Here is a 25,807-nt window from a genome sequence, read left to right as displayed (position 1 = left end):
TTGGACTGAGAGAGGAGAAGCAAGTGCAGACCAAAGCGTGTGGTGCGAGGGGAAGTTTCAGGGGAGGGTTAAGGCGAGGTGTGCTCGGGTAGCTGGTACCTCCCGGCACCGTTCAGGGCACGGGAGGTGGTGCAGGCGCCACTTGCTTGTTGCCGCTGTCGTGGACGCTGCTGGAGCTGTGCCGGGCCGTGTGCCTGGAGGAGGGGCTCCCAGCCCGGCCTGAAACGGCCAGGATGACCTCCAGAGGGACGAGGCAGCGTGTCAGCTGCGTCAGTGAGCGCCCGAGTTCCCAGGAGAGCAGCAGACGTAAAGAAGTGAGACTATGGGGTAAAGCAGCGGAAGTCGGCCCAGTCCTTGGGCCCCTGCACTCACACGGGAGACCTGGAGGAAGCTCCCGGCTTCAGATGGGCCCAGCTCCGGCCATTGTGGCCAGTTGGGGAGTGAACCAGCAGATGGAAGAAAGCTCTGCCTCTCCTCTCTCTGTGTAACTCTGAGTTTCAAATAAACAGATCTTTTTTTTTTTTAAAAAAGTGAGACTGTGGGGTCGGCACTGTGGCATAGTAAGTAAAGCTGCTGACTGTGGCACTGGCATCCCATGTGTGTGCTGGTTCTAGTCCCGGCTGCTCCACTTCCCATCCAGCTCCCTGCCAGTGCACCTGGGAAAGCAGCAGCAGATGGCCCAAGTGCTTGGGCTCCTGCACCCACAGAGGAGTCCTGGAGGAAGCTCCTGGCCCTGGCCTCACCCAGTTCTGCTTGTTGTGGCCATCTGGGGAGTGAACCAGTGGATGGAAGATCTCTCCCTGTCTCTCCCTCTCTCTCTGTCTCTGTAACTCTGCCGTTGAAATAAATAAGTAAATCTTAAAAAAGGTTAGACTGTGAGGTACATCTGGTGTAACAGTTTTATGTTCTTCAGGTGTATGGGGGATAATGAGAGGCTGAGAGCAGGGATGAACAGCTTTGGTCATCGGGGTACTTAACTCATCCCATCCTGATTTTAAGAAAGCTTAGGCTTTGGTCTGGATTATATTTTTAACAAACATAACCCTGGTAATATAAAGAACATTTGTTGGGGCTGGTGTTATGGCATAGTGGGTAAAGCCGCCACCTGTGACGCTGGCATCCCATATGGGCACCAGTTCAAGTCCCAGATGCTCTACTTCTGATCCTGCTCCCTGCTGATGCACCTTGGAAATCAGCAGAGGACGGCCCAAGTCCTTGGGTCCCTGTATCCACGTGAAAGACCCGGAGGAAGCTCCTGGCTTCAGGCTGGCCCGGCTCCAGCCATTGCAGCCATTTGGATGTGAACCAGTGGATAGAAGATCTCCTCTGTCTCTCCCTGTCTCTGTAACTCTGCCTTTCAAATAAATAAATTTTTAAAGAGCATTTATTAAGGGGCAGGAAGGATGAAAATAATATTCAGAGGCCAGCACTGTGGCGCAGTGGGTGAGGTTACCTCTTCCAGTGGCAGCTTCCCACAGCAGAGCGCCGTTCTGAGTCCCGGCTGCTCGCTTCACACCCAGCTCCCTGCTGGTGCACCTGGGAAAGCAGCGAAGGTGGACCAGGTGCTTGGGCCCCTGCCACCATGTGGGAGACCTGGACACAGTGCTGGCCCCTGGCTTCAGCTGGGCCCAGCACTGGGTGGCATGGCCATTAGGGGAGTAAACCAGCAGTAGAATCAATCAATCTCTCTCTCTCTCTCTCTCTCTTTCTCTCTCTCTCTGTCACTCTGCCTCTCAAATAAATCTTTAAAAAAGAAAAAGTAAGACATAGGATGAAAATGATCAGGCCCAAATTAAGCCCTGCAGTGAGGTAGAAGAGAAATTGAGATTCCCAATGTTTTGGAAATAAACTTGGGGTTTGGTGATTGGTGGGGTTACAGAGATGGGGCAAGGAGGGAGGATGGGAGAATGCTCAGGTGTTTGGCCAGGAAACTTTGGTGGGTGGTGCCTTTTGCCAACTAGGAATGTAAGGGAAGGTTAGGTGGGGTGGACAGGGGTCAGGCAAGGTCGATGGCGAGGTGTCGGTGGGACCTGCAGATGGAGATGGTCGGGGTCTCTCAGGTGGTGAGCTGCTCTGACCGGTGAAGCTTTGGTGCTGCAGCGAAGGACAGAGGAATAAAGAATACAGCACAGGGCTGGCGCCATGGCGTAGCAGGTAAAGCCACTGCCTGTAGTGCCGGCATCCCATATGGGCGCCAGTTCAAGTCCTGGCTGCTCTACTTCCAATCCCATTCTCTGCTATGGCCTGGGAGAGCAGCGGAAGATGGCCCAAGTACTTGGACCCTGCACTTGCATGGGAGACCTAGAAGAGACTCTTGGCTCCTGGCTTCGGATTGGTGCAACTCCAGCCGTTGCGGCCAGTTGGGGAGTGAACCATCGGATTAAAGACCTCTCTCTCTCTCTCTCTCTCTCTGCCTCTCTCTCTCTGTGTAACTTTGACTTTCAAATAAATAAGTAAATCTTTTTTTTTTTTTAAAGTTTTTTGAGAAGCAGAGTTAGACAGTGAGAGAGACAGAGAAAGAATTATAGACAGAGAGAGACAGAGAGAAAGGTCTTCCTCCCGTTGGTTCACTCCCCTAATGGCCACCACAGCCAACGCTGTGCCAATCTGAAGCCAGGAGCAAGGCGCTTCCTCCCAGTCTCCCACGTGGGTGCAGGGCCCAAGGACCTGGGCCATCCTCCACTGCCTTCCCGGGCCACAGCAGAGAGCTGGACTGGAAGAGGAGCAACCGGGACTAGAACCCGGGGTGCCAGTGCCACAGGAGGAGGATTAGCCAAGTAAGCCATGGCGCTGGCCCATAAATACGTAAATTTTTTTTTTTTTTTTTTTTTTTTTTTTTTTTTGACAGGCAGAGTGGACAGTGAGAGAGAGAGACAGAGAGAGAAAGGTCTTCCTTTGCCGCTGGTTCACCCTCCAATGGCCGCCGCTGCAGCCGGCGCACCGCGCTGATCCTGGCAGGAGCCAGGAGCCAGGTGCTTTTCCTGGTCTGCCATGGGGTGCAGGGCCCAAGCACCTGGGCCATCCTCCACTGCACTCCCTGGCCATAGCAGAGAGCTGGCCTGGAAGAGGGGCAACCGGGACAGAATCCGGCGCCCCAACCGGGACTAGAACCCGGTGTGCCGGCGCCGCAAGGTGGAGGATTAGCCTATTGAGCCACGGCGCCGGCTATGTAAATATTTTTTAAAAAAACAAACAAACAGGCCCAAGTGCTTGGACCCTGCACCCGCATAGGAGACCAGAAGGAAGCACCTGGCTCCTGGCTTCAGATCGGCACAGCACACTGGTCCTAGCTGCCATTTTGGGGGTGAACCAATGGAAGGAAGACCTTTCTCTCTGTCTCTAACTCTGCCTGTCAAAAAAAAAAAATACAGCACAAAGTGGACATTTTAGAGTCTGGTGCTGGAGAGGACGAGGTAGGAAGGAAACTGCTGTGGCCTAGGAAAGCAGGGGACAGGGCTGAGATTCAAAAAGAATATGTCCGTTAAAATTGCCTCCATTGTCTGTGTCTTCTCGTTTTCAAAAGTCCATGTTATTTAAAGAAAAGTTGCTGCCTTTCCATCTTACAAATGGAGCCTCTTTTCCAGACCTGACAGTCCTAGTGCTCGTGTGAGAAAGTGCGCCGAGGACGCCAGGCGGATTGTGAACCCAGGGTCCAGTGCAGAGCGGGTGATGGCGTCCAGGGCCCCAGAGGAGGCCGTTTCCTAGTTTGAAGCTGATTTATACGTCCACTTTTAAAAGATGGGGCAGCCGTTCTTTTCCTGTGAAAGTCTCAGCGCTCTGCATTTGTTTAACCCTTGGCCTGACCCTGCATTTGCTCGTTCACTTACAAGCAGGTGGCTTTGGACTGGCGGCACGTGGTGAGCGATGAGAGTGTGGGTGAGCCCCTGCGGCGGGGAAGGGCCTGGAGCACCGTGCGCCCCCTCCCTGCGCGCCAGCGCCTGGGGGCTTGTCTCAGGCCCACCCAGGCCTGCTGCGGCAGTCTGCAGTTGACTGGGGCGATTCCTGTGCACAGTACGGTTGGAGAAGCAGTGTAAGGAATAAATGTAGTATTCGCTTGTTCCTAGTGGGTGAACCTCTGGGTTCACAGTTTCGTTCTGCAGGAGAGCGAGGCTTTTGGACGTGGGTGCCCTGCTTACCAGTTATTCTATTTTCTCTCCCCAAGGGCTGGAGAGAGCTTAGAAATGCAGGATTCTGGGGTCAGATTGCCTGGGTTCAGATCCCAACTCTGTCACTTACTTCAGGTTTACTCACGTGTGGAGGACAGCGACAGCGGCAGAGGCTTCCTGCCTCTGCTCCATCAGTGGAGGGACAAATACGTTTATTTATTTATTTGAGCTGGCGCCGCGGCTCAACAGGCTAATCCTCCGCCTTGCGGCACCGGCACCCCGGGTTCTAGTCCCGGTCGGGGCGCCGGATTCTGTCCCGGTTGCCCCTCTTCCAGGCCAGCTCTCTGCTGTGGCCAGGGAGTGCAGTGGAGGATGGCCCAAGTGCTTGGGCCCTGTACCCGCATGGGAGACCAGGAGAAGCACCTGGCTCCTGCCTTCGAATCAGCGCAGTGCGCCGGCCGCAGCGCACCGCCCACGGCAGCCATTGGAGGGTGAACCAACGGCAAAGGAAGACCTTTCTCTCTGTCTCTCTCTCTCACTGTCAAAAAAAAAAAAAAAAAAAAAAATTATTTATTTGAGGGAGTTACAGAGAAAGAGGGAGAGACCGAGAGATCTTCCATCTGCCCTGTCACTCTCCAGATGGCCACCGTGGCCAGGCTGGGCCAGGCTGCCTCCAGATCTCCCTCTTCGGGAAGGGGCCCACACTCTGGCTGTCTTCCGCTGCTTTGCTCAGAGCTGGGTCAGAAGTGGAGCAGCCGGGATACCAACTGATGCCCATAGGGGATGCTGGAGTTGGAGGCGGTGGCTTTGCGCACTGTGCCACAGCACCAGCCCGTACAGATAGGTCCTCAGGTGCACGTGTGTGTGCGTGTGCTTACAGTGTTGCTTTACACGTGATTTCTTCTCCTCGCTGAACCACCAATTAGGTAAATTGGAAAACTTCCCAACTTTAGTAAACAAATGTTCTTTTGAGACTTATTCATGTATTTATTTATTTGAAAGAGTGACAGAGAAGAGGGAGAAACAGAGAGATAAAGAGAAACAGAGCTTCCACCCTGCGATTTACTTTCCAAATGGCTGCAGCAGCCAGGTCTGGACCAGGCCAGAGCCAGGAGCCAGGAACTCCTCTCTGGTCTCCTAGTGGGTACAGGGGCCCAAGCTCCTGGGCCATCTTCTGCTTCCTCCCCGGGTGCCGCCGAGACCTGACGTGGGACACCGGCGTTGCAGGAGGTGGCTTAGTAGTGCTGCAGCGCTTCCCTAAGAGACGTTTTTGATAAAGTACAGGATACTTTGCAACTTTCCTGGGGAGGGAGAGGGAGTCTACACGTGGATTGAAGAGTAATGAGAACTCTGGTTGCATTAGCAGCTACTGAGCAGTAGTAGAAGTGCTGTACGGGCGGGGCTCCGAGAGCAGTGCTCAGACCTTGTGCTCCCCAGGGTGCGGCTGGCATCTTGTGCTACGTGGGAGCCTACGTCTTCATCACCTACGACGACTACGACCACTTCTTTGAGGATGTGTACACGCTCATTCCCGCCGTGGTGATCATAGCGGTAGGAGCGCTGCTTTTCGTCATCGGGCTCATCGGCTGCTGTGCCACGATCCGGGAGAGTCGCTGCGGACTCGCCACGGTGAGTTGGCGCGTCCCGCTGCCCTGTCATCCAGAGGGCGGGCGTGAGCACCTGTGTGACTGTCCCAGACCCTCTGCCCTGAGAACTGGGGTGGAATTAGCGCTTGTCTTGGACTCCTAGCAGTTGTCTGATATTTGTGTTGTATCAGGACAGTAGAGCTATTTTCTCATTGGTATTTAATTTTTGACAATGTGTCTTTACAGTTTGTCATCATCCTGCTCTTGGTCTTTGTCACGGAGGTTGTGGTGGTGGTTTTGGGATACGTTTACAGAGCAAAGGTACGTTGTCTGCTGCACTCCACATCGTGCTTTGAATATTTCATGTGAAATCAACCGGGTCACCTCACCTGAGGCAGCTTTTCCGCCTGCCCTGTTTCGGTTTCTGCACTGCTTTATTTATTTATTTATTTATTTATTTATTCATTTATTTATTTATTTATTTGACAGGCAAAGTTAGACAGTGAGAGAGAGACAGAGAGAAAGGTCTGGCAAGCTTTAAATATCTAAAGTTAACTAGAAGTTACGCACATAACAAGACTTAGTTTCACGTAACATAGCAGTGTTGATGCCGCTACTGTGGTTACAGGCATTGACTTCTCTGCGTTCTCAGAATGAGCTGCAGCTGCGGGGCTGGTCAGCGAGGCGCTTGTTGGGGTGTGCTCAGCCGGTGGAGTCCCTGTGTGGGGGTAGGAAGACACATTTTCTGAAGACTGCATTTTGCATTGCCTCTTTAAAGAATACTTTAGTCTTGGATGTAGAAAAAAAATATCGCTGGGTAGGCATTTGGCTTAGCATTTAAGACACCACTTGGAATGCCTGCATCCTGTGTGGGGGTCCCTGGGTTCAAGTCCCGGCTCCATTTCCAGTCCTGCTTCTTGCTGGTGTGCACCCTGCGGGGCAACAGGTAATAGCCCAGGTACGTGGTCCCTGACCTACACTTGGGGGCCCGGATTGTGTTCTGGGCTCCTGGTTTCAGACTGTCCCAGCCCTGATGGTTGCAGGCACTTGGGGAGCAAACCATGGATGGGAGATCTTCTACCTAACCGTTTTAAGTCAGAGGTATGATATGCCAAATTAACATTCAAACAATTGACACACAAGGAGGGCACCTTGCAGGTGTGCCCAAAAACGCAGTGGGTTATGTCCCTGCCTGTGATCTGGTTGTCAGTGTCCCCTCTCCGCCCACTGCTCGTGGCTGACCATCATAGAGTGCTGAGGAGTGCGGCCAGCAAACTACGTGAGGTGACCCTTGGCCGCCAGCGCTGGAGCAGCAGCCTTTCATAAAGTGCGGCTTCTAAGGAATAACTGTTTTTAATTGCTAATTACTTTTGCATATTTGGTCAGACCTAAATATCAGATAAGTAAAATATAAATAATGATGGTATTTGCCCTCAAAATACCTTTTTTTTTTTTTTTAATTTTTTTGACAGGCAGAGTGGACAGTGAGAGAAAGAGACAGAGAGAAAGGTCTTCCTTTGCCGTTGGTTCACCCTCCAATGGCCGCCGCGGCTGGCGCGCTACGGCCGGCGCACCACGCTGATCCGATGGCAGGAGCCAGGTGCTTCTCCTGGTCTCCCATGGGGTGCAGGGCCCAAGCACTTGGGCCATCCTCCACTGCACTCCCTGGCCACAGCAGAGAGCTGGCCTGGAAGAGGGGCAACCGGGACAGAATCCGGCGCCCCGGCCAGGACTAGAACCCGGTGTGCTGGCGCCGCAGGTGGAGGATTAGCCTAGTGAGCCGCGGCGCTGGCCAATACCTTTTTTTTTTTTTTTTTTAAGATTTTTAATTTTATTTATTTGAGAGGCAGAGCCACAGACAGAGAGAGGGAGAGACAGAGAGAGAGGTCTTCTATCTGCTGGCCCACTCCCCAGGCGGCTGCAACGGCTAGAGCTGAGCCAATCAGAAGCTGGGAGCCAGGAGCTTCTTCTGGGTCTCCCACATGGGTGCAGGGGCCCTAGGACTTGGGCCATCTTCCGCTGCTTTCCTACGCCATAGCAGAGAGCTGGATCGGAAGCGGAGCAGCCAGGCCTTGAACCAGTGCCCACATGGGATTCCAACACTGCAGGCAGTGGCTTTACCCGCTACGCCACAGTGCCTGCCCTCAAGATACCTTCTGGAGGCTTCAGAGTCCCTTTGACCTCCATGGGGAAGGCGTGTGAGTAGGTGCCTGAGAACAAGCACACTGAGGGTGCATTGTGCATTTACGGTTGAGCGTGTGTGTCCCGGAGCTCCGCTGCTCCGCCCTCGAGGGCTGCCAGCTCGCCGTCTTCCCCGTCCTCTCTCTGCTTTTAGTCGTGTGGTGCAGTATGTCCCGGTGTCCCCATCAGTTTGCATCTGTATGAGGCAGGGAGGCAGGAGACCTCTTTCCTCACCAGATGTTTACAGAGAGACCCCCCCTCGCAGACGCACCAGCAGTGTTTGAGCTAGAGCCTGGACTGATGTTGCTGGGCCAGGATTCCTCAGGGACTGGGTTCTCTCTTCTGGTGCAGGTGGAAAATGAGGTGGACCGCAGCATTCAGAAGGTGTACAAGACCTACAACGGCACCAACCCCGACGCCGCCAGCCGGGCGATCGATTACGTCCAGAGACAGGTGAGCTGGGCTCCGCTCTTGTGTGTGAGCACCTGTGGTCAGCCTCGGGGGGCCGTGTTCTCCTCCAGCCCCCACCCTTGCAAAGTGTATCCCATCAGCATCTAGTCCAATCCAGATAAGCAGTGGCTCGAGCTTTGTCAGTCTCGGACGCCTCCCTCCCCCGGCAAGCGCTAGAAGAGAGGTGTGTGTGGAGGAGAAGTGGGGGCCCACAGGGCCTGGAGGGGAGCTGGGAGGCTGCGTGTGCCTTCGGCAGAGGCCAGCATCGACCGACAAGAGTCCGGGTGATTTGAAACATACGTGAAGGGAGAGGGATGCCAGGTGGAGTTCTGTCTGCAGGAATCCTCTGCTCCTGGTCAGTTTCACTGCTGCCCCGTATGCTGTTTTCTCGCTCGTCTTAGAGCGAATCCCAGGCACTTCCAGATGGAACTTAGAAACGCTGGCCTGGGGATAACACTTGCAAGCGGGATCTAAGGAGACTGTAAGATTCCCTTCGCTAGAAGCCGCTTCTTGGAGGCAGCAGGCTTTTCCTGTGCTGCTCCAAAGCCCCAGCCACGTGTGGCTTTTTAGATGAAAAGGGAAAACCCAGTTCCTCGGTCGCACTCGCCACATTTGAGGCGCGGGTGGAGCCGCGTGCGGCTGTGTCGGGCCCTGCGGCCGTGGAAGCTCCTTGTTGGTGGAGAGGTCTCCGGTCCGGAGCTGCTCATGTGAGGCAGCGCGGGGAGCTGTGTGTGTGTGTGTGTGTGTGTGTGTGAGTGTGTGTGTGTGAAGGGTGGTTCTCTGTTCTCTTCCAGCTGCACTGCTGTGGGATTCACAACTACTCAGACTGGGAAAACACAGACTGGTTCAAAGAAACCAAAAACCAGAGCGTGCCGCTGAGCTGCTGCAGGGAGACGGCCCGCAGCTGCAACGGCAGCCTGGCCCAGCCCGCCGACCTGTACGCCGAGGTGAGCCGGCCCCCGCCTGGCGCTCACGCGCCGCCCGCCCCGGAACTGCTCCCTTTTGCCCGCCTTTAATGCTGTTTTGTTTTGCTGTTATTGGCTTTAAATGCATGCGTTTGCTTTAATTACACGTGTGTAAGTTGTTCTAGTCGTGTCATCTCTTCGCCATCTTTGACCTTCTGTCATTTCCATTTCTGCCCATGAGTGCTGTGTGGCTCTGCGGCTGGCACTTTACGTCTAATGAGGGTGCCTGGGTGTGGCAGGGGCGTGAGGCCCTGGGTTACAGAGCGACCTGTGACCAGGGTGTCTGTGTTGTAGGGGCCTGAGGCCCTGGGTTACAGAGTGACCTGTGACGAGGGTGACTGTGTTGCAGGGGTGTGAGGTGTGGGGCCCTGGGTTACAGAGTGACCTGTGACGAGGGTGACTGTGTTGCAGGGGTGTGAGGTGTGGGGCCCTGGGTTACAGAGTGACCTGTGACGAGGGTGACTGTGTTGCAGGGGTGTGAGGTGTGGGGCCCTGGGTTACAGAGTGACCTGTGACGAGGGTGACTGTGTTGCAGGGGTGTGAGGTGTGAGGCCCTGGGTTACAGAGTGACCTGTGACGAGGGTGACTGTGTGTGTTGCAGGGGTGTGAGGTGTGAGGCCCTGGGTTGCAGAGTGACCTGTGACGAGGGTGCCTGTGTTGCAGGGGTGTGAGGTGCGAGGCCCTGGGTTACAGAGTGACCTGTGACAAGGGTGACTGTGTTGCAGGGGTGTGAGGTGTGAGGCCCTGGGTTACAGAGTGACCTGTGACAAGGGTGCCTGTGTTGCAGGGGTGTGAGGTGTGGGGCCCTGGGTTGCAGGGCGACCTGTGACGAGGGTGCCTGTGTTGCAGGGGTGTGAGGTGTGGGGCCCTGGGTTGCAGGGCGACCTGTGACGAGGGTGCCTGTGTTGCAGGGGTGCGAGGCCCTGGTGGTGAAGAAGCTGCAGGAGATTATGATGCACGTCATCTGGGCGGCGCTGGCGTTCGCAGCTATCCAGGTAGGCCTCGCTGCCTCTCGCTACCGTGTCCACAAGCCTGTGTGTAGGGAGGTGACTGGGGAGGGCTCAGGGCGCAGCCACCTGGACCAGCATCGTGTCCAGATGCCAGACGGGTGGGGCCACACGTGAGGGCCTCTCTGCCTTGATCACGGATGACCTGTGGAAGCACAGACTGTCGTCACAGTGCACTTTGGGGCTCTAGAACTTGAAAACACTTTCAAAAATCACAGTTTTCTTTCAGTTTGAGAATGGAAAGCCTTCATTCCAGCGCTGTTTCTCCTCCTAGTTGTTTTTCTCTCCAGGGTTTTATGTATTCACATACCTCAATCAAGAATTGCTACAACACTTGTCTGTCAGAATAAAGGGAACCGTTGTGTTGCTTTCCAGGAAAAACTGAGGTTCTGGCCTCTTGTGTGTTCGTGGACTTGGTTTCAGACAGACGAGTGTCCAAGGTCCGCGTCCTCTCTTGGCCCGCAGGAGTGAGCTGTCTGTTGTAGGTTCCCGGCTCCGGCCGGGGAGAACAGCTCTCTTCCTCCAGTGGTAGTGCAGTCTCTGGACACCACCAGCGTAACTGACACATTGTCTGCTTCCGGCCCCTTCCCTGGACAGACAACACGGCTTCTCCCTCACGCCCACCTGAAAACAGACAAGAAGGACAGCCGTCTCAGATAGTCTGTCCGCTTCCCTGTTGTCTGAGTGGGTGTGGCCCGTCTCAGGACCCTGTGGGGAGCGTCTGCTCACCGCTGAGAACAGCTGTGTGGACGTCCTGTGCGCCAGATCTGGTTTTCCGACGGGCTTTCAGTTCTTGAGGTGGGTTTCAGGTCGAGAGAAGCTATTTCAAGAAGGGTGTAGGTATCTGTTCATTGTTAGATTAAGACCCACATTTGCTAGTTGAAGGGTACGTTGCTTGGCTTGCCTGTTCTTTGTATGTTTGAACAGAGCCTAGTATGTTTAATGGATGATTATTGACTTCGCTGGTGTTCAGACGGCTCTGAAGTGACTCACGGAAGCCTGGCTGCGTATTTGCCGTGTCCCTGCCCCCTCCCTTCTGCTGTGTGGCTCAGCAGGAGTGTCTGTCCTATCCTGATCATGTCTGCAGGCACGCATTTGGCTGAGAACAGTGAAGGTGAGGGAGCTGTGATCCGTGTTCGTAACGACCTCAGAGACAGTGCAGCCACGTCCCAGGCAGCACGGAGCTGCGGCAGAGCCTGCTGCTGCTGGTCCTGCGGTGCGCACCACGGAGCGCAGGCTGAGGGGGCCCCGCGCCTCAGCTCTGCCCGCGTCGGGGAAGCCCTGAGCGCCAGCTGGCGGCTGCTTCCTTCACGATTTTTGCAGGGGGAGCTCAAACATAGTTTAAGCAGTCTCTTAATTTAAGTAGGCAACAGGCATGCCATGTGCGTTTTATGCTTCTATCACACTGACTGAATAGTTGATAAGGATTCGCTATTTTCTATTCAGCAAAACTAAGTTAGGGCCTCAGAGATCTCACTAGTTCAAGATTTTTGAAAATTAAAAAACTTTAGTTTTAAGGGAAAAAATGATTTTTTTGGTAAGATTTATTTATTTCACTTGAAAGTCAGAGTTCCACACAGAGAGAAGGAGAGGCAGAGAGAGAGGTCTTCCATCCTCTGGTTCACTCCCCAGGTGGCCACAACGGCCAGAGCTGAGCCAGTCTGAAGCCAGGAGCTTCCTCCAGGTCTTCCCACGCGGGTGCAGGGACCAAGGACTTGGAAGTATCTAGAAATGGTCTAAGTTTTGTTATCCAAAATCAGAAGTAGATGAGCGCCCCAGGTGTGAAAGACAAGAAGACAGGCAGCAGCAGCTCCTGCGTCAGTGAGCTTTTGTGCGTGCGCACAAGCCTGATGGAGAAGTCTGAAGCCGGAAAGGACACTTGGAGAGTCTCCAGGTTCTTTTTGCCACAGAAATTGGAAAAAACACGGATGATAGGACTGTGGACCGCCACACAGAAAGCCACAGCAGGGGCTTGAACCCTGGCTGACTCCATTTGAGATCTGCTTCCGATCACAATACTAAGAATTAAGATTCTCAGAAGGTCAAACCTGACAGCTGACACTGCGGCAGGATGAAACACAGAAGCGCAGTGGCCCTGGAGGGGACGGTGACTGGCCTGGTGGCTGAGTCCAGTGAAGACGTGGAGCCCTCGTCACGGTGCCCGGCCGTGCTCCCCACGCCAGCTTCCTGCCGCTGCAGGCCCCGGAGGCAGCAGGGGCGGCTCCGCCCGTGTGGGAGACCTGGGTCGCTCCCCTGGCCCCCAGCTGGGGTGGGTCTGGCAGGCGTCTGGGGAGTGCAGCATTGGAGGGGAGCTAAAGAAAGGCCTGCTCTGTCAGGGTATGAGGGACTCATCCTTGAGTGGCTCCGGTTTCGCTGCTTGTTTCCTGATGTGAGGAGAATCATTCTAAAATGATTGACACATCATAGTACCCTTCACGAGCACAGTGCGGTAATTCAGCGCGTGCATACGGTGTGCAAGGATCCGATCACGGCACTTGGCGGCATACGGTGTGCAAGGATCCGATCACAGCGCTTGGCGTTTCCGTTGTGAACATGCACATCTCTGTGTTCGGAGCCTGTGAGCTGACGTCACCGCGGGCACCGACTCCTCCTCTCTTTATATTTGTTTATTTTTTAAAAATTTACTTATTTACTTTGAAAGAGTTAGAAGAAGAGACACAGATCTTCCAGCCTCTGGTTCACTCCCCAGATGGCTGCAGTGGCCAGCACTGGGCCAGGCCAAAACCAGGAGCTTCATCCAGGTCTCCCACATAGGTGGGGGGGCCTAGACACGTGTGCCTTCTTTGATGCTTTCCCAGGTCATTAGCAGGGAGCTGGATGGGAAGTGGAGCAGCCGGGACACAAACCAGCGCCCATCTGGGATGCCAGTGTCGCAGGCCGTGGTTTTACCCGCTACGCCACAGCGCCAGCCCCGACTCCTCCTCTCTGTATTTTTGGTCCCTGTCACCCAGTCCCCCCTCTCCCGCCGCCTCCCCAGCCTCCGGCCCCTCTGCTCTCCCTCTCCCCTGAGGTGATGACCATTTTCAGCTGCCACGTACACGTTTTGCAGAGAGAGTGGGTGCTGCTTGTCTTTGTGTGCCCGGTTTATTTCACCTCATGTAATGTCTTCTAGGTGTGTCCGTTTTGCGGCAAATGACAGGACTTTGTTCTTGTTTACGACTAAGTACCTTTCTGTTGTGTCTAACCACATTGGAGGAAACTCCGTCTTCATTATTACTGACTTCTTGGTGGCTTTTTACATTAAACAGGCCTATTTGATGAATAGATTTCAGCTGACACGTCTCGGTCAGCAGTTGGCCTCCTTCCCGGTCGCGGCCGTGGTCCTGAGAGGCCCTGCCTCCGGCTCCCACGTCTGCTTTCAGGGAGTTGGTGCTGATGGAAGCGCGTGGGTGGTTCAGGGCTGTGTTAAAGCAAATAGTGGCTCGTGGGTGCAGGGCTGTACCTTGCATTTTGCTGACTGAGGTCATCGTAGATCGCATGCACTTGTGAGCGGGAGAGGTCTCTGTACTCAGTTCCTCAGGGCCCGTGTCTTGCAGATGTGGAGTGCTAATCCACAACCAGTTCACTCCCCAAATCCCTGCAACGGCCAGAAGCCCAGAGCTCCATCCAGTTCTGCCACATGGCTGACATTGTCCCAGGTCCTCGGGCTGTATTCCCAGGCACAGCAGCAGGGAGCTGGATTCGATGCAGTGCAGTCGGGACTCGAGTGGAGCTCCGACATGGGATGATGGCGTGGCAGGCAGCAGCTTAACCCACTGCCTCGCAAAGCCAACCCCAATGACATCTTTATATAAAAAAATTATTTATTTATTAGAAAGAGTTACACAGAGAGGGAAGGAGAGGGAGAGAGAGAGGTCTTCCATCCACTGGTTCACTCCCTAGTTGGGTGTAATGGCCAAAGCTACACTGATCTGAAGCCAGGAGCTTCCTTTGGGTCTCCCACACGGTTGCAAGGGCCCAAGGACTTGGGCCGTCTTCTGCTGCTTTCCCAGAGAGCTGAGATTGGAAGTGGAGCAGCCAGGTCTTGAAACGGTGCCCATATGGGGTGCCGGCACTGCAGACAGCGGCTTTACCCGCTACGCCACAGCGCCGGCCCTGTAAATGACATCTTGACTGCTGTGCCAAGTACCCACCCACACTAGCGGTGCCTGAGAGAGCGGGTGTAGCAGTAATGGAGCCCATGTTTCTGCTGGCTTCACAGTCCCTAAAGCCCTTCTGTCACTGGTCACGACTTTCTGGTGATTTTGGGTCATTGAACTTTCTTTTTTTTTAAGAGTGATTGATTGATTTGAAAGGCAGAGAGAGAGGGAGGGAGGTCTTCCATCTGCTGGTTTGCTCCCTAGGTGGCCACACGGCCAGAGCTGCGCCTACCCAAAGCCAAGAGCCGGGAGCTTCCTCCAGGTCTCCCACACGGGTGCAGGGGCTCTAGCACTTGGGCTGTCTTCTGCTGCTTTCCCAGGTCATTAGTAGGAATGCTGGATGGGAAGTGGAGCAGCCAGGACTCGAGCCGGCGCCCATACAGGACACCAGCGCTGCAGGCGGCGGCTTCCCCCACTCCACCACAGCACCGTGCCCGGCCTGTTGCCGACAAACAGTGCAGCGTGCCGCATCAGGCGGTGCTCAGCCTCCCCTTGTTCTCTCCCCGCAGCTCCTGGGCATGCTGTGTGCGTGCATCGTGCTGTGCAGACGGAGCAGAGACCCTGCCTACGAGCTCCTCATCACTGGCGGCACCTACGCCTAGCGGACAGCTCAGCCTGGGCGAGGTGGCGAGGTGGCGTGGTGGCGGGAGGGGATTGCGTGGGTCAGCTGCTGGAGAGACACGCCCTGGTGTGGGACGGGGCGCTCGGCTTGGCGCGTACCCACCTCCACCTGCCCTCCTGAGTCTCCCCTTGTTCCAGCTGACGCTGCACGCCCCTCAGTTTTAAGCACGGTGGTAAATGTTCTAATTTCAGAACTGTTTGCAAGTCACGTAGTACAGTAGAGTTAAAGGAGGGGGAGGGCCTGCCTCTGTAGCCTCTGAGCCCGCTGGGGCAGGCGCTGGGCGGCGCTGGGTCCTTTTGTTCTTCACAGTGGAGAACGCTTGGCCAAAGGTTTGTGGGGGGAGGGGGAGGAAGCCAGCTGTCTGGTTAAGATTCACACCGGTCAGTGCCCCTCACTGGTGTCCTTTTAAAAAATATATTCTGTAGTCCAGTAAGATAGCAGCTGTACAAAATGGCTAACGTAGATGTTAGGGTCATGCAGTGTGTACCTTGGTTCACCGCCAGCATCAGAGACTGACCTTTGAGAGCAGTGGTTCCTATCAGTGCTGGCCTGGCGGGGCCTGGTGCGCACCGCTGTGCCCAGGGACTAGCGGGACGCGAGCCCACGCGTCGTCGCCTAACTCGCTAGAGAGAACACGCCGTGTAGACCAGCAGAGTAGGTTGTAGATGTGCTCCCGGTTGTACATAGGAAACTCTAACTCAATAAACTCCGTATCAGCCCTCAGCGTGTGGTGTTTGTTATGGGGGCACGGCCGGCAGCGTGCGGTGTCCAGCGCCTGTGTGTGCAGTCCGTGGTCGTGTGTGTTTCGTGTGAGCTTCGTGTCTGCTGCCAGGCTGCCCAGCCCTGGCCTTCAGGAGCCCACAGCAGCTCCCAGTGCAGGGTGTGCTGCAGGTACCCGGGCACCGCTGGGCGCCGGGCGGTGACTGCGCCCAGGGAGGGGCGGCCCAGAGCACACAGCAGGGAAGAGTGGGAGAAGCGGCCAAGCCCGGGCGCCCTGTGGAGCTCAGATGTGGTTGCAGGGCTGGAATGTGGGGGTGCAGGCAGACCAGCTGTGAGGCGGGGGGGCCGCGACGGTTTGTGCGGTGATCATGCGGGTGTTGGGCCTGAAGTGGGCACGGTTGGTGGAGGAAAGGCAGCGGCAAACCATGGGCACCAACCGGATGTGGGACAGAGAGCAGCCAGGACCAGTCCCAGGTCGCGGGCTCGCTCAGCTGGGGACGTCACAGAGAGGGAGCAGGTAGGGCCACATCTGGTGGCAGGAGCTCCTGCGGTGTCGGACTCACTGACTTGAGATGCCCAAATATCACGCAGGCTCTCTCCCTCCTGGGACGGGAACACGGGAGAGGAGTAAAAATCAGCCCCTGTTCAGATTGGAAGTTACCAGGGCCTTCGTGGCGTCAGAGAGCTGCAGGGGGTCTGATGGCCCAGCCCTGCCCACCCCTTGTTCCCACCTGCTGCCCGGTGGGCAGGGGTGTTGGTGACCTTTCACGGCCACCCCTCCCCCGGCTTCTGGTCAGGTGCGTTGTTCTGGGACTGGACTGTGGCACTGGGTGCGCGCCCTGCGGCACGACGCAACCGCGCCCCTAAGCATGCGGTCCTTCTGGGAAGTGCACCGAGTCGCCCACGCCTTGAGCTCGCCACGTGCCTTTCCTCGCCCTGGGGGGAGAGCAGCCTCTGTGCCCGGCCAGCGGCACCAGATCAGCCGGGTTAAACCAGCTAAACCGCCTGGCCCTGCCAGCCACAGGCCGCGTTTAATTCCTGCGTCCCTTGCCCGGGGACTGCCGCAACAGCGTCTGTCTGCGCCTGCCCGCCCTCTCTGACCCTGCCCCGCTCGTGTCGCTGAGACCAGGAGTGCGCACGACCCTGAGTCCCTGTCCCCAGCTTGTCGTCTTGAGGGGCGGAAGCGCCATGGGGTCCGAGGGGTGTTGAGAGCGCTCTCCCACTGTGCCAGCACTTCCCACCCCCACCCCCACCCCGTAGTCCCTGGGGGCTTCCTGTTGCTTTTGTTAGGAAATAACTCCAGACCCGCAGAAACGCTGCAAGGCCCGAACACCCTTTCCCACACACCTGTGGACACCTCGGCCACCGGTCATCTGTGTCATCACAGGTGCTTCCCCCTCCCATGGGTCAGGCGTGGCCTTTGACCTCTGATACTTGAGGGGCTCTTTGCTGAGAACAGCAATCTTGTGGGACAGCCACACTGCAGAGCCCACGTTCAGCATGCCGACCGCCGAGAAGGGGCACGGCTCCTGGGTCTGTGTCTCGCTGGCGTTCCCTTCTTTCAGGTGCTGCTGCTTGCCCAGGGTCTCTGGGTGCTCCTCTTATGGGGGCACGGCCTGTGTCGTGGTCCCCGCGTCCCCTGGGAGGGCCCCCGGGGCGCCGTTGGTTTTGATCACCCCATCTAATGAGGGGAGCGGGAACGTTTTAGTGTAGACAGTCGCTAGCTGTGCGAAGGGGCCCTGTGAGAGAGAAGACAGGGAAGGGGCCCTGTGGCTGCCTCAGGGGCGCACTGCCCACCCATGCTGTGTGGAGAGGGCTTTCCCTGAGGTGTCCACCTCTGGAGAATGCCGCGGGAGCCGGGTCAGGTGGAATGCGATGAGACAGAGCCCCGCCTCCTGCAGCGCCGCCTTGGGACCGACAGGGGGTGAGTACCCAGCACGCCCAGCCTCTCTGGGGCCTGGGGCTCGTGTGTCCCCTTGCAGTAATCAGGCCGACTGGGGCCCCGGCTGTAGTAGAGGGCGCCGCTCCGGCCCGCCTGTCTGCACTGGTGGCGACAGCGGTTCTCCAGGCCTCTCACTTTTTATACGGCCCATGTCATCAGCACATTGGAGGACATCGCTGTCCATTTCTCCTGCAGATACTGGCCGGTTTGGCCGGCTTGGCAGGCGGCAGCTCCTGCAAGCTGCTTTGCCGCGTTCGGGGCCCTGCTGCGGCTGGGGCAGCGCCCGGGGGCCCGCTCACCGGCACTCTGCCTGGCCCAGCCCTGGGAGGCCCAGCTCTGGGATCCCTTTCTCTGCCGGGCGCTCGTTGCCCCTGGGCCACCTCTGCTCCCTGTCCTGTGGATGCAGAGTTGGTTTGTGTCTTAAAATTTGTTCCTTTTTTAACAAAAAAGTAATTGGTGCTTTAAAAATCGTGAGCAACACAGACGTCTGTAAAGAACAGAAAGCCTGCAGGTCCAGCCGTGGGGATCCTCCAGACTGTCCTCTGCAGCTGGGAGAGTATCGCAGGAGGTTCATGGACAGTGGAATTACAAGTAGTTTATTTTGGTGTAAAACAGATTTTGAGGGCCCAGCAGTGTGGCTCGGGTTAAGCCACTGCCCACGATCCTGGCGTCCGTGTCGGAGCAGTGGCTCAAGTCCCCGCTGCTCCACTCAGGGCCAGCTCCCCGCTGATGTGCCTGGGAAACAGCGGAAGATGTGTTCTTGCAGCTGTTTTCGCTCTGCCCCGTGGGATAGGCCGCTGGGGGTTGTTAGGAAACTTCTGTGAACCTCGAAGTCCCCCGCTCTGGGGGACAGTCGTGTCGTCTCCCACTCATGCCTCACCACACGGTGTGTGGGCGTGGAGGAGCTGCTGCTTGGGGTCTGTGGGTCTGGTTTCCCACGGGTTCGCGCTCCCTGAAGTCTTTGTGTCTTGGCGCCTCAGGCTGCTGGGGACCGTGCGCGTCACCCCCGAGGGCCCGCTGGGTGCTGCTGGGTGTGCGTTTGTGAGTTTGTGAAGAAAGTGGCGCGGGTGTAGAAAACAGGGCGCTGCGGTGTGGGAAAGTGTGATTTCAGAGCCCGCGTGCGTGTGTGTGCGTGTGTGTGTGTGAGATTTGTAGCTGGAGAACACGGTAGCCAGGAGCTGCCTGGGCCCTGCTGCCTGTCAGAACCTGCAGGTTGGGAGAGGGGCCCAGAGCTTAGCACGCGTAAGGCTTCTCGTGTTGGGCGGCCAGGGTGGGCACCGCTGCTGGCTCCCTGTGAACCCCAAGCCTGAACTGAAGTGGGGGCCCCCAGGGGCTCTGCCGAGCACTTCCGGAAGCCGTGTCGCTGGGGTCCTGACCAGCTGTGAGGATACTTGCCCCCGGCCTGGCCCTGGGACCTGCAGGAGGGAAGCCAGGCGGACATCCGGGCTGCCCAGAGCGAGCAGGTGACCCTGTGGGCCTGATGTAACCACAGCTGTCCAGGAGCTGCTGCTGCTGCTTAGCCACGACGGGGGAAGGGAGACGCCGCAGGGCCGGTGCACCCACTCTGGTCCGCGTGCGCGGTCCCTCCCTGGTATAAGCTGGGACCCAGGACCCAGGGCTGCCTGCATGGCTGGAGCAGAGGCGCTGTCGGTCAGTGCACACTCGTTACCCACTGCCCCGGGGCCGCCACACCGCGGCACCTGTCAGGATGACGAGTAACATCTAGGCCACGGGTCTCTCAAAATCTGTGCAGCGGCGTGGAACACTCGGTCAAGGTGCCGGGACTGCAAGGGAGACGGCACCGAAACCTGGCTCCCCTCTGCCACCCTGGCTGCAGGCACGTGAGCCACCTGCTGGGCCGTCCCTGGGGACCTGTCACCCCCTCCCACCCGGATCTGAGGGCTAGCGCGTGTCTGCCCCTCGGGGGTGACAGCTCTGAGGGCGTTCCTCTCGGCACACTCGCCCCGTTACCAAGGGCAGCGCCAGGCTGAAGGCGTCAGGACATCGTGGGTGTGGGCAGGCGTTGTGGTGCAGTGGCCAAGCCACCATTAGGGACCCACACATCCCGGATCAGTGTCTGGAGTTGAGTCTGACCTCTGCTTCCTGCAGACACGCACCCTGGGAGGCAGCGGGTGAGGGTGAGGGCTCAGGGCCGCCAGCAGGTGGGGCTGCTGGCCTGGTGTGGCCCAGCCCTGCACCACAGGCAGTCGGCGAGTGCGCCAGCTGAGGGCGAGCTCTGGCGTAGCCACGTCTCGGGGGCGAGGCCCACCAGCAGGGCGCACGTCCTCCGAGCACGCGTGTCCGGCTGGCCGCGCCGAGGGAGCGGATGCTTCAGGAAGGACGGCTGTCGGCATCCTTCGCAGCCTGCCTGCTACGCGGCCATGGCGACACCGCAGACGGCGGGCTGAGGCCCCAGCTCCAGGGCCGCGCTCACGTGGTGCAGGCACGGACATTGGTGTCCGACCCAGAGGACCACCCCCTTCCTAGGCAGTGGTCGGTGTGCCGGGTGAGGTGGCGGCTGGCCTGGAGGGGTGTGGCGCAGCCTGCGTGGGCACTGGGGGGGGTGCTCGCACCTGCTAACTCCTGTCTGGGTGTCCCCCGCCCCCGCGGCTGGCAGTGACAGGCAGCAGGCTCTGCCCTGGGGCAGGAGGAGGAGAGGGACCCCACAGACCAGGGAAGCAGCATGCACGCCTTTATTCCCCTCCCTCAGAGCTGCTCCAGGTAGGACCCCGGGACAAAGCCACGCTGCCCGTTCCGCTCCACTGTCCACCAGCCGTCCTCCCCCTCCAGGATGACCTCCAGGATGTCGCCCGCGGAGATATCCAGCTCGTCCGAATTCTGGGCAAGAGATGAAAGGGAGTGAGGCCGGCTGTGCTCTGGCAGCGCACGGGAGTCTGTCTCGGCCCCTCAAGTACCTATGGGGTGGGGGGAGCACCCCTGGGGTCCTCACGGCCTGCCTTGTCCACTCTGCCTTACACACTGAGTGGGCACCCACGCGCTCACTCCTCCCCTCTGCTGTGAGCCCAGAGCAGCCATGGCAGCTGTGGGGGCCTGCATGCCTGGACCGCGGCCTGAGGCCAGGCAGGGCTGGGGTCTGCCTGTGCTCCCTGCTTGAAGTGGAGAGGAGGGGCGCAGACCGGACACCTGCAGGCACTTGGCGCAGCGGCCTGCGGCTGCCTGACCACAGACAGGAAGTGAGCCCCAGCCCTCAGGCACGTGCATGCAGGTGTCCAGATGGGAGCATGGGAGCACGCGGGCACTGGGTGCCGCCCTCTGCCCCACACAGGCCCCGTGTGTGCGCACACATCCTCCAGGGCAGGGCCTCACCTGTGCCGTGTAGTCATAGAGCGCCCGGTACTCCCGGGCTGGCGAGGTGGCGCTTCCTGGCGGCTCCTTCACGTCGATGGCCGCGTAGACCCCCTCCTTCACCTCGGGGGTGGTGCTCAGGGGCTCTGGGACCAGGAACGGGAGCGGGTGAATCCCGGAGCCCATCCTTTCTCAAGGGATTGGCCCCCTCCCCTCGGGTCACCCCGGTTACCAGCAGGAGCTGCCGACGATGGGGCCTTGGGACTTCCATGCAGCAGCCCGGAGAACCTGGGGGCAGAGAGGACAGTGGGGGTCTTCACCCAGGCCCAGGGGACCTCTGGGAAGGGACCAGGCAGAGCCCCCGAGGCTCCAAGAACCACTGAGCCCCAGGGCTGCCCTCCCCTTCTCGGCACCTGCTCCCTGCACGGAGAATGGTCAGGCTCCCCTCTGCCGGGCCACTGTGCCAAGGGGATCCCCACCTCGCTGGGCTGATTCTCGCCCGTCTGAGCCAGGCCAGCGAGCACAAGGGGGCACACAGGTGCTATACACCAACCACACCCCTCAGCACAGTGGCCTCGCGGGGAGCAGGGGGTGGGGCGGGGCAGGGCAGGGTGCAGCCTGTCCCTCCCAGTCCCAGCCCACCTGTAACACCACCCAGGTGAGCCTCCACGCCCACCAGCCGCAGGGGCTGCAGGAGCCCCTGGCCCTGGAGGAGCGGCTCCCTGAGCAGGTGGCAGATCCCCTACTGGGTTGTCCCTTCAAAGCCTGAGACCTGAGCCAGGCAGGTCCTCGGCCCCGAGTCTGACCCTGGGGGTCCTGCCTCAGTGCCTGGCTCCAGCAGGCCAGGGAGGGGCCTGGGAGCCAGGGGAGTCTCCAAGCACAGCTTGTGGGCCAGATGTTCCGGCAGCCACTGCAGCCTGCAACCCAGGGTGCCCGCCCGGGCTAGCAGCCGGGCCCATGGGACCAGGAGGCCGGCAGGGGCTCCCTCGGGGTCAGCACAGTCACTGGGCTCCAGGTGGCAGGGCAGGATTTGTCTCCACGGAGTGTCCAGCATGCACACTGGGCACAGACTCACCTCTTAATCATGCCGCAGGATGGTGGCACGCCGGGGCTGCCGCCTGCCGGGGAGGCCTCCCGGTCGTAGTAGTTCTGATAGGGCACCGGAGCTGGGGACAGTGGAGGGTGAGGCAGGGGCAGGGGGCCTGCCCAGCCACCCCCGCTGCCCCTCCTCCCTCCCGTTCTGGGATGTGTGTGCGTACCAGGTGGGGTGAGGGGCTGTTCCCCCGCTGTTCCTGTCCCCTGCCCTGGGAGCCACCCCAGCCCTGTGCTGACGCTGGACCCAGAGGCCCTGGTGCCTGGGCCGGGCCTCACCCGGGGGCTCGGTGCCCGTGCTCTTGGCCTGGATGAAGCCGTCGATGTCGGCGTCTACGCTGCAGCTCTCCAGCGTCAGCCGCACTTCCTCGTAGAGCTGGGGGGGGGGGGGGCGGGCAGAGGCGTGGGCCGGGGTGCCCTGACCCCCACCCTTGCAGGGGCCTCCCCACGCACGCCGGCTCGGGGTGGGGTGGGGTGGGATGTGCCGCCCGCACCTCGTCGTCCTTGACGCACTGCATGGAGAGCTGGTTGCAGTGCACCCACAGGGCGTTGCGCAGGACGGTCAGCCGGTCGGCTTCCTGCAGCTGGAAGGCCTGCGGGGCGGGGGGGGGGCAGTGAGCAGGGCCGCGGGACGGCCACACGCTGCCCGGAAAGGGCCCGTGGGGAGTGCGGGACCCTGGCCCTGAGGCCCGGGGCGAATGCGTGAGGGACACCCAGCCAGCCTGCCTGCCCGCCATGCGTGAGGGACACCCAGCCCGCCCGCCCGCCCGCCCTCACCTCGCAGGTGGTCCGGTGCTCCTGCTCCCACTCGCCCCGCACCCTCTCCAGCTGCTCAATGCTCTGGCGGTACAGCCGCTCTGAAAGCACACACAGGTGCCCGGAGCTGGGCCTGCGGGCCAGCCCCCCCACCCCCCACGGCTGCAGTGCCGCGTGCCCATCAGCGCTGCCCACCCTCGAGGCCCAGAAAGGGCTCTAGGGAGTGTCAGGATCTCTGGGCTGGAGTCTTGGCCTCCCCCAGCTCCATCACAGGGGACAGCGCGTCCGGGAAAGAGGGCCTTTCCCACAGCCCCCGGGATCGATGGCCGTGCTGGGGGGGGGGGGGGTCCTGGCCCGGGGAGGGGAGGGCGTACGCCTCTAGGGACTTGGCTGTGGGCCCCTGGCAAAGAATTTCACCTCCTGTGCCTCCACTTCCTCCTGTTATTGGAGGGGTGGTGATGGCGGCTCCAGCAGGGCTCACATACCTGCCTCGGTGGCCGCGTCCTTGCACTGCCGGGCTTTGTTCTGGCTCTGAGGAGACACAGGCAGGGCTGAGCCCCGGCTGCCCGCAGGGCCCCGTCACCCCTCCCTGGCTGTCCAGGCTCGCACGGGGGTGGGGTGGGGGAGCAGTCCTCTCCATTTCCACAGGGAAAAGCAGAGGCCAAGACAGACCTGCCCCCGCCCTGCCCCCACCCCACGTGGTCACTGCTGGGAGTTGGGTCTGCCTGCAACTCACTGTGGGCTCCCCCCCACACCCGGGCCTCAGCTTGCCTGGCTGTGCAGTGGGCGACCTATGTCCTGGGCCCCAACCCAGATGCCAGAGCGAGCAGGGGCTGGGGCTCAGGAGGACCTGGGCTTGGCTCCCTTCGCAGCTTCCCGGCCTGAGACCTCACGCGGGTCACCGTCCCACGTGCCTGCCCCTCCAAGGCCCAGCGGGCCTGCTCTGGGACTGGGTCCCTGCCAGGAGGTTCCACAGCGGGGCACCGAGAACTGGTGGGGGGTGGGGGCAGCGGGCACCTCCCAGGCACAGACCCCCCCCTCCCATGGCCCCACGCACCTTCTCCACCTGCTTCTGGTTGCCCTGGGCGCTGACACGCTCAAAGGCCTGCTCGGCGTCGTCGGCGTCCCGGCACTTCTGCTCATAGGTCTTCTTGGACTGGGGGTGCACGGGCAGGATGTAGGGGGCTGCACGCTCCTTCCCAGAGGCCCCTGGGCTTAACCTCACTGTTCTGTGTCGGAGGGCTGGGGGTGGGAGGGGGACACATCCCTCCCGGGGCCTCTGCTAGGGGTGTGGGGGGACACATCCCTCCTGGGGCCTCTGCTGGGGGTGGGACTGACACCCACCCAGGCACATGGTGCTGGGCAGAGGGCGTCCAGCCCCAGGCCCCGGGCTCCACCCCACACCTACCGCCGCCCGCACTCACCTCCATGGCCCTCTTGTAGAACAGCAGCTTGCTCTTCTGGACGCGGTCCATGACGGCCTCGTACTGCGGGCGGCAGGGAGCTCTGAGCAGGGGGCGTGGTCTCGGGACACTCCCCCAGGCCCAGAGGATGGGGGGGCAGGGGGCGCCTGTGATGCAGCACAGCGCCCCTCCTGGCCCCGAGGAGGAGGGCAGTGGCAGGAGGCCCCTCTCAGAGCCAGGGCAGTGAGGAGCCTGGGGGTGTGCAGTGTAGACCCTGGCCAGGACGTGGTCTGTAGTTGGGAACCCCCCTCCACACACACACACACACACACGGAGACACGGGCATCTGTGTGCACCAGCACACGGCCCCTCATCTGTGTGTCCACACTCATATGACAAACCTTCCCCAGACACGATGCTCCAGGCCACTGGAGCTGGGGGAGGGGAAAGGGCCAGGCGCACTGGCATCATGGGGGAGGGGAACCGGGGATGTCACCGGCCCCGGGGCCCGTGGGTGCTGCACACACCTGCCTGGGGGACAGGAAACCGTCCCAAAGAGCTTTGCAGGGCCCCTGGCCTGCTCTGCACGGGTACCACCCAGGGGGTGGCCAGGCCAGCACAGGGGGCCGGGCTCCAGGGTGAGTTCCCAGAGTAGGGGGGAGGGAGTAGGGCCTGGGTGAAGTGGCTGGGCAGGGACACGCGGGCCCAGCGGGAGGACACCCAGGGAGGTAGAGCCTCCCTCCCGGGTCTCCGGCCCCTGCCCTCTGAGCACGGCCAGTCTGCAGCATCCGCCCTCCTCCGGGTCACCCCCAGCCCCTGGGCTGCGTCTGCTCGGCTCCGGCAGGGGTGCTGTGCCCCCCCCCACCTTCCTCCTGTGCTCCTTCTGCCGCTCCCGGAACTCCTCGAGGCCACGCAGCTCCTCCCGCAGGGCCAGTGCCAGCTGGATGTGTGCGCTGCCCACATTCTCCATTTCTAGGGGCCAAGCACGCGTGTCAGCCCCCACACTGGACCCATGGGCAGCAGCCGCCCCTGCCCGCCTGGCCCCCACCGCCGCCGCCCTTCTTGGCATCCCAGGCCCGGCTGGGGGGCAGCGGGGACTCACGCTGCTTCAGGGACTCAAAGGACGTCCTCAGGGAGCTGTGGGGCAGAGAGGCACAGGTCAGCACGGCGCCTGCCCCGCACCCCGGGGCCCCAGCTGGGTGCCTGCAGGCAGGGCTCTCCCTGGGGGAACTGCAAGGCACCCAGACCTCCTTGTGGCCGGACCGAGCTCACAGAGTACTGGACAGCTGGTTTGGCGTGGCGCTCAGCCAGACAAGGCCTGCTGCAGGGTAGGCTCGTCCCCCACCCCCATACCTGAAGCCTAAGGGTGGGATGCCAGCATCCCATAGCAGAGCGCCTGGGTTCGAGTCCCGATCCCAGCTTCCTGCTAATGAGCACCTTGGCTGTGGTGATGGCCCAAGCAGGTGGCCACCCACGTGGGAGTTCCTGGCTGCTGGCCTTGGGGGCATTTG

The 25,807-nt window shown here is 59.7% G+C and overlaps 2 protein-coding genes across 4 annotated transcripts in view; one reads left to right on the top strand and one right to left on the bottom strand.

Annotated features, from left to right (window-relative positions):
* Window positions 1-15,800, top strand: part of TSPAN3 (tetraspanin 3) — a 29,334-nt gene extending 13,534 nt beyond the window's left edge. The window contains exons 2-7 of the mRNA XM_002722029.6: window positions 5,544-5,735; window positions 5,939-6,013; window positions 8,225-8,326; window positions 9,118-9,270; window positions 10,200-10,283; window positions 14,965-15,800. Coding sequence (XP_002722075.1) covers window positions 5,544-5,735; window positions 5,939-6,013; window positions 8,225-8,326; window positions 9,118-9,270; window positions 10,200-10,283; window positions 14,965-15,057 — 699 coding nt within the window. The 3' untranslated portion in view covers window positions 15,058-15,800. The remainder of the gene's footprint in view (window positions 1-5,543; window positions 5,736-5,938; window positions 6,014-8,224; window positions 8,327-9,117; window positions 9,271-10,199; window positions 10,284-14,964) is intronic.
* Window positions 15,801-20,414: 4,614 nt separating this feature from the next.
* Window positions 20,415-25,807, bottom strand: part of PSTPIP1 (proline-serine-threonine phosphatase interacting protein 1) — a 33,004-nt gene continuing 27,611 nt past the window's right edge. For all 3 annotated transcript variants that reach the window (XM_089310832.1, XM_051834615.3, XM_051834613.3), the window contains 12 exons: window positions 25,399-25,433; window positions 25,162-25,268; window positions 24,318-24,380; window positions 23,951-24,049; window positions 23,379-23,424; window positions 22,915-22,994; window positions 22,632-22,730; window positions 22,417-22,513; window positions 22,121-22,211; window positions 21,278-21,333; window positions 21,067-21,191; window positions 20,415-20,577 (listed from right to left, as the gene is read on the bottom strand). In XM_089310832.1, coding sequence (XP_089166958.1) covers window positions 20,446-20,577; window positions 21,067-21,191; window positions 21,278-21,333; window positions 22,121-22,211; window positions 22,417-22,513; window positions 22,632-22,730; window positions 22,915-22,994; window positions 23,379-23,424; window positions 23,951-24,049; window positions 24,318-24,380; window positions 25,162-25,268; window positions 25,399-25,433 — 1,030 coding nt within the window. In that variant the 3' untranslated portion in view covers window positions 20,415-20,445. The remainder of the gene's footprint in view (window positions 20,578-21,066; window positions 21,192-21,277; window positions 21,334-22,120; window positions 22,212-22,416; window positions 22,514-22,631; window positions 22,731-22,914; window positions 22,995-23,378; window positions 23,425-23,950; window positions 24,050-24,317; window positions 24,381-25,161; window positions 25,269-25,398; window positions 25,434-25,807) is intronic.

This window comes from Oryctolagus cuniculus, chromosome 12 (assembly GCF_051225735.1).
Source record: "Oryctolagus cuniculus isolate XC-2025 breed Fujian yellow rabbit chromosome 12, ASM5122573v1, whole genome shotgun sequence".
Lineage (NCBI taxonomy): Eukaryota > Metazoa > Chordata > Mammalia > Lagomorpha > Leporidae > Oryctolagus > Oryctolagus cuniculus.
This window is presented reverse-complemented; position numbering and strand designations above follow the sequence as displayed.